This window comes from Lipotes vexillifer, unplaced genomic scaffold, assembly GCF_000442215.2.
Source record: "Lipotes vexillifer unplaced genomic scaffold, Lipotes_vexillifer_v1.1 scaffold831, whole genome shotgun sequence".
NCBI lineage: Eukaryota > Metazoa > Chordata > Mammalia > Artiodactyla > Lipotidae > Lipotes > Lipotes vexillifer.
The window spans coordinates 1,588,353-1,602,355 of record NW_006791661.1 but is presented as its reverse complement, the minus strand read 5'-3'; the positions used below and the strand labels follow the sequence as shown (position 1 = coordinate 1,602,355).

The following is a 14,003-nucleotide window of genomic DNA, read 5'->3' as shown; positions in this document are numbered from 1 at the left end:
TACTCTGTCCGTGTTCTACTATTGTATATTTGGATAGCATGGAAAAGTAACTTATCTTTTTATTCGTGAGTGTCCAGAGCAAGAGAAATCACACTCAGATTTGATGTGGAATCTCCTGCATCATTCCCAAGGAGCCTAGGCTTTGAATTTGATATAGTGGCAAAATGGGACTTTGGGGTTGACTTCTCTGGGAAGGACTGAGTATATTTTGCCTGTGAGAAGTAGAGTGAGTTGAATATTTTGGTGACCCGAAGGGCAGAAAGTGATAGTCTGTAATGCTGTTCACCATATATGTCCAGCTTGCAGTCTCCCGGGCATTGAGAGGATTATACTTCCTGTCCCATTTGTTGTTGAGTAGAGCATGTGACCAAATCAGGTCAGTGGGTTACCCTGGAAGTGGGATGTGATGACCAGCAATGTTTGAGATAGTAGCTGCTCCATCGACCTGAGTCCAGAAAGGGTAAACCATGAAACAGAGCTCACAGCCAATACCCAACAGTCAGGGGCATGAGTGAGAAATAACTTGTGTTGTTATGAGTCATACAGAGATGGGAGTTGTTTACTACATTATAATGTAGACTTTCCCGATGGCTATAGTGACATTAAACACACGGGCTTCTTTAATGAAAATGAAGCCTTCTCCAAATTAAATAGTTAAACATTTAATGGTTAAACTGGTGAGGAAACCTTATGAATCATGCATATTGTCTCAAATTTGTTTTTGAAATTTGTTGGTCCTGCGATGAAGTTCAGACCCAGAAAAGTACAATGCTTTTCCCTGTGAAAAGCAGGTGAAGTTCTGAATTTGGTATCTTTTATTCCACTTCCAGTATTAACAGTCACTGCTTGTGGTACAATGACTTTAGAATAACAGAAGTTAATGTGGCTCTTTACTCCCAGCTTCTCCCCAGGGTACTTGGCAGTTTCTCTCAATCTTCTGGTTGCTTTCTCAAAACAGCTGGAACTTAATTCTGAAAATACAGAAAGACAACATTGTCCTACAGCTTTTAACTGCCAGTTAAGCAGGTTTCAATTTATGAATCCATCTCATATACGATTAAAGTGGAGTTTTGTGGGTACTTTTTATTTTTAAGGTTTTTAAACACTGAATACTTTTCCACATTACTTACCTGAGTAGGGAGGGTTAATCCCACACTCCCCAGTCTCCTATAAGGCACATCACCCTCTTGCATAGTGGTTCTTAAACTCTGCACCTTAGATCATGTGGGAGCCTTAAAAAATTCTGATGCCCAAGCACACCCTGAATCCAGCAAGTGTAAATACTTTGGAGAGTGTGAGAATTAATTTCATGTGTCAATTTAACTGGGACATGAGCTGCCCAGGTATTTGATCAAGCATTATTCTGGGTGTTTCTGTGACGGTGTTTTTAAGTGAGGTTAGCATGTAAATTGATAGACTGAGTAAAGCATACTGTCCTCCCTAATGTGAATGGGCCTTACCCAATCAGCTGAAGGCCTGAATAGAATAAAAAGGCTTACCCTCCCCTGCACAAGTGGGAATTCCTCCTGCCTGACCGCTTTGAGTTGGAACATTGTTTCTTTGTTTGTTTTTACCTGCCTTCAGACTTGAACTGAAACATTTGTTCGTCCTTGATCTTGAATCTTCAGGCCTTCAGATTGGAATTTATACCATCAGATCTCCTGGGTATTTATTCAGCTTGCTGACTGCAGATCTTTGGATGTGCCAGCTTCCATAATTGTATAAGCCAATTCCTTATAGTAAATACCTTATAAAATGTCTGTATATACACATATATAATTTACTCATGTATGTATAAAGATTTGTAAATATATCTTTACATATACATATGTACATCATATGTACATTTATTTTGTGCGCATATATATATATATAGTCATGTGACTTTATGTGGCCAAAAAAAGGTGAGAAGTTATGTATGTCATGTGTATATCATGCAAAAGCCAAAGGGTGAATCTTCCTATTGTCTTTCCTCTCCTATGATGATCATAAATGTTTTAAGGACAGGATGCTCTGTGAGTCTGGTCCTTGGAATGAAGATGATGCGGGAAAACAGTGCAGATGACATGAAATGGAGCACAATAGACCTAGTATAGACATGAAGCATGAATGAGATATAAACATTATTATCATCGGTTTTCTGTTAGAGTTTTTTAGCCTTCTGGTAACACATACATACACTACCCAGTCTATAAACTCTGGGGCCATTCTGCCTCTGGATTTATTGTGATGTCAGATAATATATTTTCTTACAGACTAAAGCATTTGGATCATGTTTTTTTTGTGTGTTCGCATCTGTAATCATTCAAATTGTGCACCAAGAAAGCTCCTTTCATTTCTTCAGACTCTAGTTATTGTCCTGTCTTCCTTGGGTTTTTCCTGGTATCATAGGACAGCATTATCCTTCTAGCTTTTGTTACACTGCTATATATATATATATATATATATATATATACTGATATATATATATATATATATATATATATATATATATATATATATATATATTTCTCATCACATGCGTCAGAGTGATTGTTAATCTTATTTTTACATCATCTACCTGCTAGCCAACAAGCTCCCCAACAGAAAGATTTATGTCTTTTCTATCTTTATTTCTCTGGCATCTAGATCAGTATCAAGCAGTTAAAAAGGGCCAATACACGTTTTTTTCTGAGGTAAGTCAAATAATCTTATAATGTGGAAATGGTAATTCTCTCACTTATTTATAATAGAATTGTCTTCAATATTTCATCTACATACATTGAGAATCACATAACACAGTGCTGTGATTTTGCTTCTACAATCAAACAGGATTTAGAAAGCACAAGAAAAGGAAAATTTATTGTCTTTATCCATATTTTTCTCCCTCCTTTGTTTTTTCTTCCTTCCCGATGTTACAAGTTTCCTTCTTTCATCATTTCCTTTTGTCTTAGAGAACTTCCTTTAGGTATTCGGTTAGGGTAGGTCAACTGGCAGGACAAACTCTCTTAGTATTCTTTCATCTGGGATGTCTTGATGTCCTCCTCTGCCATCTGATCGACATCTACTGATTGCCTTTCTCATCCAAATTGTGGTTTTCCTGGGTTTTGGTATGATGAGTGAGTTTCCTATTGTATCCTGGACATTTTGTTTGTTAGGAGATTCTTGATGCTATTTAAATCTTCTATTTTAGCTTGTAGTCACCCTGTTCAGATTTAGCCTATAGTTTCTGGCCTGCTTCTGTGGGTTTTAGCTCTAATGACAGTTTAGTTTTCGTAAGATTTGCAATGCAATTCTGGCCTGTTTTGCTATCCTGGTGCTGCTGGGTTTCCTGCTCAATTCCTATTGGTGCTGAAGTAATATCTTGGCTCATCTTCTGCCAGGGGGTGGATGAGAGCCAGAAGATGCTGGGCCTGGGTTTCTTATGCCACTGTGTGGAGGGCAGGAAAAGCTGGGCTCCAATGACACTGCCTCGAGATAAGCTGTGCGTCAGTTTATCTGCTAGGGTGCCTTTGTGCAGCAGTGGTGGGTTGGACTTTGGGGGCTTTGAAGCTGCTGCTTCAGGTAGGGTTCAGCCAGCTGGTGCCCTAGCTATGGAGCAGGTTCTGGGGCTTCCCCTTGGGAAAGCCATGTGAGATAGCCATGTGAGATAGAAGGAAAACCTAGGAAACTCACAGTGTTGTCATTCCTCAGGTCCTGAGTCCCCTTGCCAGTCCACCTTTTTCTTTCCACCTCTTTAAATCCTTTTATCATCGTCTGTTGAATTATTTCCAGGGCATTTAGTTGTACTCAGAGGAAGGAGTGGGTAATACGTTAGCCTATAGTATCTTGTTCCAGAACTGAAAGTCTCTGAGTGCTTTTATGTATTAACTTATTTAATCTTCACAACTTCTTTGAAGTAGGGCAATATATAATCTCTTATTTTCCACATATGATAGGTTAAAGAAGAAAAATAAAAATTAATAAGATCCTGCCAAAGACACTAAGGAAGAATAATATATAAGTGAAATATATACACATGTATTTTTGTGTACTCATGCATGCACACATGTGCACAAAGAGTTATAGCTATGATCTTGAATAGATTTATAGCTACAGTGCCTACTTTAATCACAAAATAAAGCAACTTAGAATGCATGAACAAGTTTTTAGAAGTTATTTTTATATACTTTTTTGAACAGCATTATGATTCACATTTTATTTTTCATAATTTTTCATTACATTGATTGGGAAACCATACATGGAGATATTTTTCTGTTGTGTTATCTCATAATCACAATGAACAGCAGACAGCTTTATGAGTTGATATTTCTTTTTTTTAAATAAATTTATTTATTTATTTTTGGCTGCGTTGGGTCTTTGTTAATGCACTGGCTTTCTCTAGTTGCAGTGAGTGGGGGGCTACTCTTTGTGGAGGTGCACAGGCTTCTCATTGTGGTGGCTTCTGTTGTTGTGGAGCACGGGCTCTAGGTGCGCAGGCTTCAGTAGTTGTGGAATGTGGGCTCAGTAGTCGTGGCATGTGGGCTCAGTAGTCGTGGCACATGGGCTTAGTTGCTCCGTGGCATGTGGGATCTTCTCGGACCAGGGCTCGAACCCATGTCCCCTGCATTGGCAGGCGGGTTCTTAACCACTGTGCCACCAGGCAAGTCCCTGAGTTGATACTTCTTACACAACAAGATACAACTAGTCAGAAAGTACTAAAGTAATATTTTTGGGTTTTCAGACACAACATTGTGTTTATTGAATAAACTTCTTTGTTTATACTTAGAGATTCTTCTTTATATTATGGTTTTTCCTAAATTTACACAGACTTGTTTATCATTCATGTCTCGTCTGCTGTAGAATTTCCATGTTGTTTTGGTGGGAAAAATATTCCTTTTGTCTTATGTAACTAAGGAGAGTGTAGCCCAAGTCATGAAAGAGAAATGAAATAATCCTATTAATATGAAAAGAAGGAGATAAAAAGGGTTGGCTCAAGTCAGATTATATTCATCCCAGTGATTCTCTACTAAATGTTTGTATGTTGTTTTTGCATTTACCATCTTCCATTAAAAATAATAGCCATAATGTGAATAAGAACAATAATACATTATTTTACAGTGTATATAGTTCTTTCAGATTCATAGTTTGCATTTCATTAACATGAATTTCCTATGATTCATGAATTAGTGAGAGGCCTAGAGCTTTGGACCCTGGCTGCTGGGGTTAAAATCCTAGCTCTACCCTTTTCTAGCTGAGTGACCTTGGACAGGTTACTTAACCTTTCTTGGCTTCATTTTCCTCATCCCTAAGGTAACATGAGCAAGTTACTCAACCATTTTGTCCCTTAACTTCCTCATCTCTAAGATGATACAGTTTTCCAGGAGGATTAAATGAGGAAATGAAGTAAAACACTTGGAATAATGCCTGTACATAGTAAATACTTAATAAATGTTACTTATTGTTATCTCCATTTTATACATGAGGACCATCTGGCTCAACAGATAAGCACCTGCAAGAAATGGATATGCAGCATATCTTATACTAATTTATTTTACATTAAAACGAAATGAATTTAAATTTTCTTTAAATGCTTTTGCGGAGTTGCATTTCAGAGCTCAAGAAGTAGAGCATAGATAATACAGAGAAAGACATTTACTGCTTGTCACAGGGCAGTCACTTTGGACCTCAGAGCTCTTATCTTTACAACTTCCCTCTGAATTCTAACATAACCCTTGAGGAAACTATGACCTCGTCCACTGAACAACCACCTCTTTGGACTAAGGCCAAACTGGACCTGCCACACTTTTTTATATCACCAGTGAGCTAAAACCGATTTTAATATATTAAACTTAGCAAGTGATTTGCTGATAGAAAACACTTATTTTGGACCCCAATTAAATGAATGTTATCCCCCCCAAAAGAATTCCATAATTCTCATTAGTAGATCTGTATTACAAAAATTTGTAATCAATAGTTACATTTTTAATTACACCAGCAAAACAGTTGTGGAAATTTGTTTGCTTTCTTTATTATGTTAAGTGTCTTCATAATATCCCTGATTTTGCCTATTGGCCTTCAAAACCTAAAGTACTCTCTGGTTCTTAACAGAAAAAGTTTGCTAACTCTTGGTCTAAGACATTAATGTGACTCTTTTGCATGAGTAAATGGCTTTTTGACTATCAGGCAGGTATACACTTTGAACTATATTTTTCCAATAATGGTTATGAATTGCCTCTGTTACTCAGATTTGATTTTTATCTAAAATATATAATATTTAGCCTTGGGATTTGAAAATATTTATTTTGAGTTTATGTTAGATGACAGCAAATTTCTTTGTAATTTTAGCGTGATACGGTGACCCTGTATGAGAACAGTCAACCTTTTTGAAATTAGCAGAAGGAGCCTGCAGATGTTGTAAGGGGTTCCTGCCCCCTCTTTCCCAAATAACACGGAAAAATTTTTTTCTTCTGTGAAAATCCAGGAGGCATTTTTAAATTTAGTAAGTCAAAAGATTAGGCAATTTAAAACTATTTTTACAACTGAATTCCCTTTTCCTCAAAGGTTAATTTCTTGTAAATTTATTTTAACCTCATAAAACTATTAACATTTTTGCTGTTTATTTTCCCTTGGGCTTTTAAATGTTAATGTGTTTTTTAACCTGCATCACTGAGACATCTTTAATGTCTCAGAATTAAAGGAGCTGAGACATACATGGTGAGGAGCTCAGGGTCTAGAACCAGATATTACTTAATAAATATAGTTACATTATTACTGAGAACTGGGAAGGATCTATAGTTCCACTGGTCTAATCCTAACATTATATAATTGAGAAAAACTAAGTCCAGAAAATCTAAGTGTTATATCCAAAGCTTCCCAAGCATTCCCACTTAGCAGCATATCCAAATTTCAGATTTTCATTTTCATTTCACTAAACCATCAACAGGATATTTTATTATGTCACTGGAAAACCAATTCCACCTCTTCAAAAGAGTGTTATGGGACATAATTATCATGAAACTAATTGTATCCATCTTCTCTCTTTTGTTCTTGATCTTTCCCCTACTCTTAAAATACCTTTCCCAGGGTTTCCCAGGGCTCAGCACAGGAGCTACTTGATCACTGTAATAGTTAATTGAAATATCTAATCTATTCTCACAATACAAATAAAATATTTTAGAAATGTTCACCTCTGAGTAGTAGTAGTAATGATGAAAATAATTATACTGCCCTTTATTTAATAAATAAATACCTAACAGCACAATACCTCTATACTAGCATAGAGGTATTGTGCTGTTAGTTTGACAGATATGATCTTAATCTTCCTGATAATCATGAAAAGTAGGCATTTTTATTCCCATACATATGAAACACTAAACTGGAAAAAACTTGTGTAATGAATTTGGTACCTGGCTGAGACATAACAATTAGAACAGCTTGCTGAGATGGAAGCTCCTTGCATTTCTCAAGGCCATTTCTTTGGAAAATGAGCCTAAATTCTTGTTACCTCTGTGGGGCTGCCCATGAAAACATTTTGGTGCCCCCTAGAGGTTATCAGGAATGTACACTTGTCAAATGCCAGGAAATGGGAAGCTGAAGTCAATTCAGCAGGTGCTACCTATCATTCATTGCTGCCTGAGTCTCCAAACCTAGATACAACCACAGAGGAACTCTAGAGAGCTGTGATTCTCCAGCTTCAGTGAGTATCAAAACCACCTGGCAGCTTATCAGAACTCAGGTTTATGGACTCCAGCCCCAGAGTTTCTGACTGAGTGTGCTGAGGTGGGGCCTGAAAATGTGCATTTCTAACTATAATCCCTGGTGTTTCTGATGCTGCTGGTCCAGGGACCACACTCTGAAAACCACTGCCCTAGAGAATCATCTCAAAGTTTAAGCTAGCTCCAGAAGCTGGTCCGGTTTCAGTAATTGGGCACAGCTACTGTCAATACTAGTTCTCCCCTGCTCCCTTTAGATGATGTAAACAGTGTGTGCAGAGAGATGTGGACATCTGTATGAGGGTGACACTTCCTGATGAATTCCTTGATCTCTGGGAATTCCAGAGACTCTATAGGGTGGGTGTAGGAGAACCAGTTGAGGTATGAGGTCAGAGAACTCAGGTTCTGGTTTCAACTGTGTCATGTAATCAGACCTGGCTGAAGACCAACGTCCTCACCTGAACACAAATAAAATAGCAACCATCTAGAACTACACTGTGGTTTTAACTCCGTCAAATAGCTTGGAACCTAGGAGGCATGAAACAAATTTTAATTAAATCTTCATCTCCATTATGTTATGGTTCCATATTTACATTTCCAATATAAAAATATTATAAGAAAAATTATGTAATTAACATGAAAACATTTTGAAACAATGGAAAAGAGTAACATGAAAGTAAAATCCACAGAATTATTCTGCATGTTTCATGAATTCAATCAATGTTATTACTGTTATCTAACTCTGTTTTTACTCATATTTACCTATTTTTCATCAATTCTCCTTTCTTTTTCCTTTTCCCCATGTATCCCAATTTCACCAAATTTTCCTCCATAGAAAATGCAAATTGAGAGAATGCCTTCTCATTTTTGTTTCATTTTGTTTTTTTACTGTATGAGTGTTTTTAAATTGTTTTCTCAATCATTCTAGCAACTGGATTTTTTTTCTCAAGGTAATAGGGGACTTGAATGTTGACTCTAGTGGATTCTACTTCTGTCTAATCTAGGTCGGGATTTATGGAGAGCGCATGTGGTGACAAAAGGGACCACAGAAGACTTTCTTCAGGATGGGTGTAACAGAGTCAAAGAGAAATTCAGAACTCATTTGGGAACAACATAATCTAGAAAGAACTAAGACCTAGAAGTTAATGGTCCTGAAGCATGTGAAGCCTCCAAAAACATCCTGAAATTATACTGAAGGAATAATATAATTATATTTTTTTGAATGAGAAATCTGGTCACTCATGTATAAATTTCCCTTTATTAACTGAAAAGTTGATGACACAAAGAAATTAATACGCCATGTCTCTCAGGAATTAGTTGTAGCCTTCCTTTTTTTCCTAATGAAATCCACTGGACATATCTTCTCATTCAAATTTGTATCAAATTAAAAAATATGTTTCTGTAGGCTGTGAATGTTATTTTTGGCTCTTTTCTTGGTTTTACACAAAACGGAAAGGGAGCCAGAGAAGGAATCAAACTTGAACTCATGTCTATGACTTGCATTGTGCAATACTATAAATAGCATGACTTGTGAATATTTGGAATGCAAGATATGTTTTTGCAAGTAAAATACAGAACCATAATTCTATGTGGTGGATGAAGTTGAACATAAATACTCATATCTTGTTGCTGACAGGGTATCAAAGTTGTGGAATTAGGTTAATTAGTGTAGGGGTAAACATATTTCAACCACATAATACACTAGTACAGACTAAAGAAAATTCCCTAGGGGTGTGTGCGGTGGGGAGCGATGGAAGAATCTTTCATCAGTGATAGGTATTTGTTCTTCGTCTCATTTTCCTTACAGGAAAAATGTGACTTTGGCTTCAACTTTTTCTTTCTTAAGGAAGTTACGTAACAGACCTTTAAGCTAAAATCTAGAAGGACAAATGAGTTAATGAATGTTAAATGCTTTTGAAGTATTTAAAAGAACAGAGGACTATTAAATCTGTGGCATTAAAATGAGTACTCCTCAGAGTTCCAATTCAGTTATCTAATGGGTACCCCGTCTTTGGAGATGCCCTCACAATGGCTTTAAGTTTTCCAGGGCAGGCAAAATGACATAGGTAGAGGTAGCCATTTTGCAAAGATATTTCGGAAAATGTAAATAGGAAAAAAGTTACTGGGGATATGGGAGAAATTTCAGATTGAGGATATTCTTGTGGTAAAGAAATCGGTCAATTTTCAGAGCACCTCCTGTGTGTCGGGCATATTGTTAGATGCTGGGAATAGAAAAATGAATTGGATGGGTCCTCTTGCCTTCAAGGGGGTGACAGATAATTACACAAATAATTAACACACTGTGAGACTGGTATTAGGCTGGGGACTTGCACAAATAACTGTGAAAGCGGTGAAAGGTGGAATGGAAGCAGGAAGAACGAGGTGAGGCGTTTTAAATTCAAGTGAAATTGTTGACTCATTTAGATGCCATTTTAAACAATAGTGACTTTGGTTTTTGCTGGGGGCGGCGGGGTGTGGGGTGGGAGGCAGGAGAGTGGTAGCAGTTGTCAGACACACATCACACTAAAAAGACAAGAAGAAACAAGGAAATTCTCTTCCAAAACAATGAGGAAAAAATATCCAGAACTTCCCTGAAATAAAGGAAGCCTTCTGGCTACAACGTGCGTTGCTAGGGATTTATTTTTTTCCTCCTTTCCTAAGAGAGTAAAATCACGCAGACACATTCAAGCCCTAAGAGTTTTGTGAGCATATTGTGTATTCAGGACGTCAACTGAGCATGGTGTTAAGTGCGTGACTATAAAGAAAGGGTTAAACGGAAGGGGGTGGGTCGGAGATGGGAAGGCTGGCGAGAAGGTTCAAAAACACCATTTTCCAACTTGCAAAAACTCTGAACTTTTAAGCACCAAAAATACACATGTGTGTGTCTGTGAGCTCAGGCAGATCTATTTCGGTAGAATTAAAAAAAAAAAATTAAAATCGTAATCTCTCTCTCTCTCTCTCTGTGCTTCAAACACCGAGCAGCCCCCTTAGGATCGCTCGGCAAAAGCTGCAGCAGAGGCACCGGCAGCGATATTTACGAGCCGCGCTCAAAGCCACCCTCTCGTCCTTCCCCCGCTGCGAACTACCGTCTTCGAGTCTGGGTCACCACTGGGGCCCTGGAGTTGGGGGCGGGGGCCCGGGAACCTCCTTCCTCCGCCAAACTTTGCCCGGTCGTGGGAGCTAGGGCGCGAGTCGCGGTGCGCGGGAACGCGCCGCCGGCCGCCCCCTCCGCCCGGCGCTGGCAGCCGGGGGCCTCACCTCTCCGCTGCGAGGTGCGGGCTCCCAGCGCTCAGCCAGTGGGCGGTGCCGGGCCGCGCGGGGCGGAGCCGAGGGGGTGGAGGATCCGCCGGGTATATAAAGCCGGCGCCGGCTTAACTTCTGACTTGGGGTTATTTATTTGGGGAGTGCGCGGACGGCGGAGGCTGGCGGAGGCTGGCGGCGGCGGCGGCGGTGGTGGCTGCCGCAGACGGTGGTTAAAAAAAGGCGGCGGCGGCGAGTGATGGGAGCGCCGTGGCTCCCGGGCGCAGGCGGGAGCTACCGAGCTTTCCGGGCAAGGCGGGAGCGCTGAGGAGAAAGGGGAGCGTCCGGGGTCTCGCGCCCGGCTCCAGAGGCGCGGGCTGGGTTTTTGTTCGGCTGCGCTGAGCGCCAGGCAGCCCGAGCCAACAACTCCAGTTACAACAACAACCCACCTTCCCGCAGCCGAGCAAGACTAGGGCTGCTGCGTCCGTCCTATTGTTTAGACACTTGCCAGGAGCTCGGGAGTCAGCAGAGACACCGAGTCCCCGCTCCCTGTCGCCGCTTTCTCTCTTCCCCACTTCCCTCCCCCAAGAAAGGGGCGCAGAAAGCCACCTGGAGAGGGGGAAGAGGCTGGAAGGAGACAGGCTGCTCCGGACTGCGGCCGCTGAGTCAGGTGCAGCGCCCAGAGTCTGGCGGCGTCGCGACGTCGGCGGTACGACTCCCACCGTGGCTGTGGGGACTGGATTCAAACCCTGGGAAAAGTTCCTGCACTTTGAGAAGAAGGACCCACTTGTGGGCTGTCGGGGGGAGACCGAGGGTCTGCCCCGGCCCAGGAGCCTGCTCTTATTTCTTTCACCTTTGCCATCAGGTGTCTGCTGCGGAGCTGCGGCGTATCCGGGAGACGAGAGGGGCTGACACACGCACGCACATAGGACTGCCGTTCAGCTGCCTCCTGGGGTCTCCTCGGATTAGCAGATACCACAGACCCAGCTGCCATCTCTCCACCGTCCGGAACGCCCCGGGAGGACCCGGGAAGCGGACACCTCCAGCTTGGCCTTTGCACTCTTTCTGGCCGGCCGGCCAGCCATTCCCTAGTCAGCCTTAGCAGGAGCTCTCATCCTCAACTTGGCCTCTTGGATTTCCTCTCCCGGGGTCGTGACTAGTGGATATTCCTGCCTGCTGGGCGGCTCGATTGCCCTTTTGTCTTTTCTGCGTGACCCCGGGGAAGGCCCTCGTGTGGAGCGTCTCCAAGGACGCCGGGGCGGGAGGCGGAATTGCCCAGACATCCTTCAGCGAAGTGCATGTGTGTTTGCAAATCGTCCTCCGCTGTCGGTAGACGACGAGGACCTGCCCGGGCTGCGGAAGAGCAGCAGGCCGGTGGGGCAGGCCGCTTGAGTGAGCCTCGCCAGGAGCCCCGCAGCGCGGTCCCGCGCCCCCTAGGCTGCGCGTCGGCCCGGTGCGCCCCCGCGCGCCATGTCCGGTCGTCCAGCGCGCCCTGCTCCCGGCCCGCGGGGCTCCTGCGCCTTCTAGTTTTGGAGAGCCCACTTTGACCGAGGCCACCATTCCTACTGAGCCTCCTTCTTCTGTCTCCTACCGTCCCCACTGGAATTGGATTTGCAGAGGGGGTCGGTGGAACCGGGTCACCCCTGTTCCACGCGCAACTGGCCCCTGCATCTTCACGATCTTCACCGCGGTTGGGAGCTCCAGGTCTTTTACCTCCAAGTTGATATTCGTGAGGCAGACGGCGCGTGATCTCCTCCCCGCTGCTTTGGGGTCTCCCTGTAGCCTTGGCCGGGCCAACTGATCTTCAGGACCTAAAGTTGCCCAAGGAGGGCCTGCCTTGCAGGAGGAGGGTGAGGGGAGCTGAGAGGCGTGTATCTGTGTTAGCTTTACTGCCTTGAATATTACTGGTACTTCTATATTATCTTGTGCACGTTATCCGGACACTCTGGGTTGCTAGACTCGCGCCAGGCACTGGGCCTCAGGCACAGCGCAGTTCCAGCAGAGCAGCAAGCTAAAGAGAAAACCCCTGGCGCCGGCGAGCTAGGAGGCGGCGGGGGAAGATGCGCGGCGTGGGCTGGCAGACGCTGTCCCTGTCGCTGGGGTTAGTGCTGGCGATCCTGAACAAGGTGGCGCCGCAAGCGTGTCCGGCGCAGTGCTCCTGCTCCGGGAGCACAGTGGACTGTCACGGGCTGGCGCTGCGCAGTGTGCCCAGGAACATCCCCCGCAGCACTGAGAGACTGTGAGTATGGGCTCTTCCTCCCCCTTCCTCCCCACCATCGGGGTCGCGCAGCCCCTTCCTCGAGACTGGAGGGACTGAGCGGCACAGAGAACTGTGTCTGGGGCAGTCCTCACTAGCTTTCCCGAAGGCGCATCCTGGTCTTGAACTCTCTGGGAGGGCGCTGCCCGGGGAGGGACCACTGCCCAAGGAGGGGCGGGCCCGCTGGAGGCTGCGCTTGGTCCCTTCCTCCCGCTCCAGTCCCGCCACTCGCAGCCCTTTGCGGGCGAGTTCTGTGAGGCTGAGGAGACGGGGAGATGGGGGACGAATAGTCGCGGATGCCTGGGGCAAGGGAGACGCGAATTTGTTCCTCGGACTCTGCAAACGGAGTCACCTTGCGGTTGGGAACTGTCGCGGGTCGGTTCAGGGCCGAGTCCCGGCTCTTGTCATCGCGGGGTGGCGCGAAGAAGGGGGGTTGACGCGGGAGGGGGGGTACTCAAGAGAGAGAAACCTTCGCTCCCCGGCTTTGTGTCGCCCTCCTGGGGACTGGGGGAGAGGAGACGGGGTCGTGGGGCGGCTGAGCCCGCCCAGGGGCGCTTCTACAGGCCGCGGAAGGAAGGATGCCCCAGGACGGCAGCAGCTTTCGCGGTGGCCGCACGCAGCCCCCCGCGACTCTTCCCCCGCCTTTCATTTCCCCTGGGAGGAGGCGGCGGCGGCGGCGAGCCCCAAGGACCTGTCCGAGGGGGGAGGCTCCGGAGGCGGACCACGTCCCGTCGGCTAGGCGAAGTTAGGGCTGGTTCTCCAAGCGGAGCCGGCCAAGTCGGGTCTGACCAATTTGGTGACCCCGCGGCGCTCGGCTGCCCCCTTCGGCCCTT

General features: G+C 44.1%; 1 protein-coding gene across 1 annotated transcript in view; it reads left to right on the top strand.

Moving 5' to 3' along the window:
* The first annotated feature begins 12,973 nt into the window (after positions 1-12,973).
* Positions 12,974-14,003, top strand: part of SLIT2 (slit guidance ligand 2) — a 378,741-nt gene continuing 377,711 nt past the window's right edge. Inside the window, 1 exon segment of the mRNA XM_007464483.1 lies at positions 12,974-13,152. Within this exon segment, the coding sequence (XP_007464545.1) occupies positions 12,974-13,152 (179 nt within the window).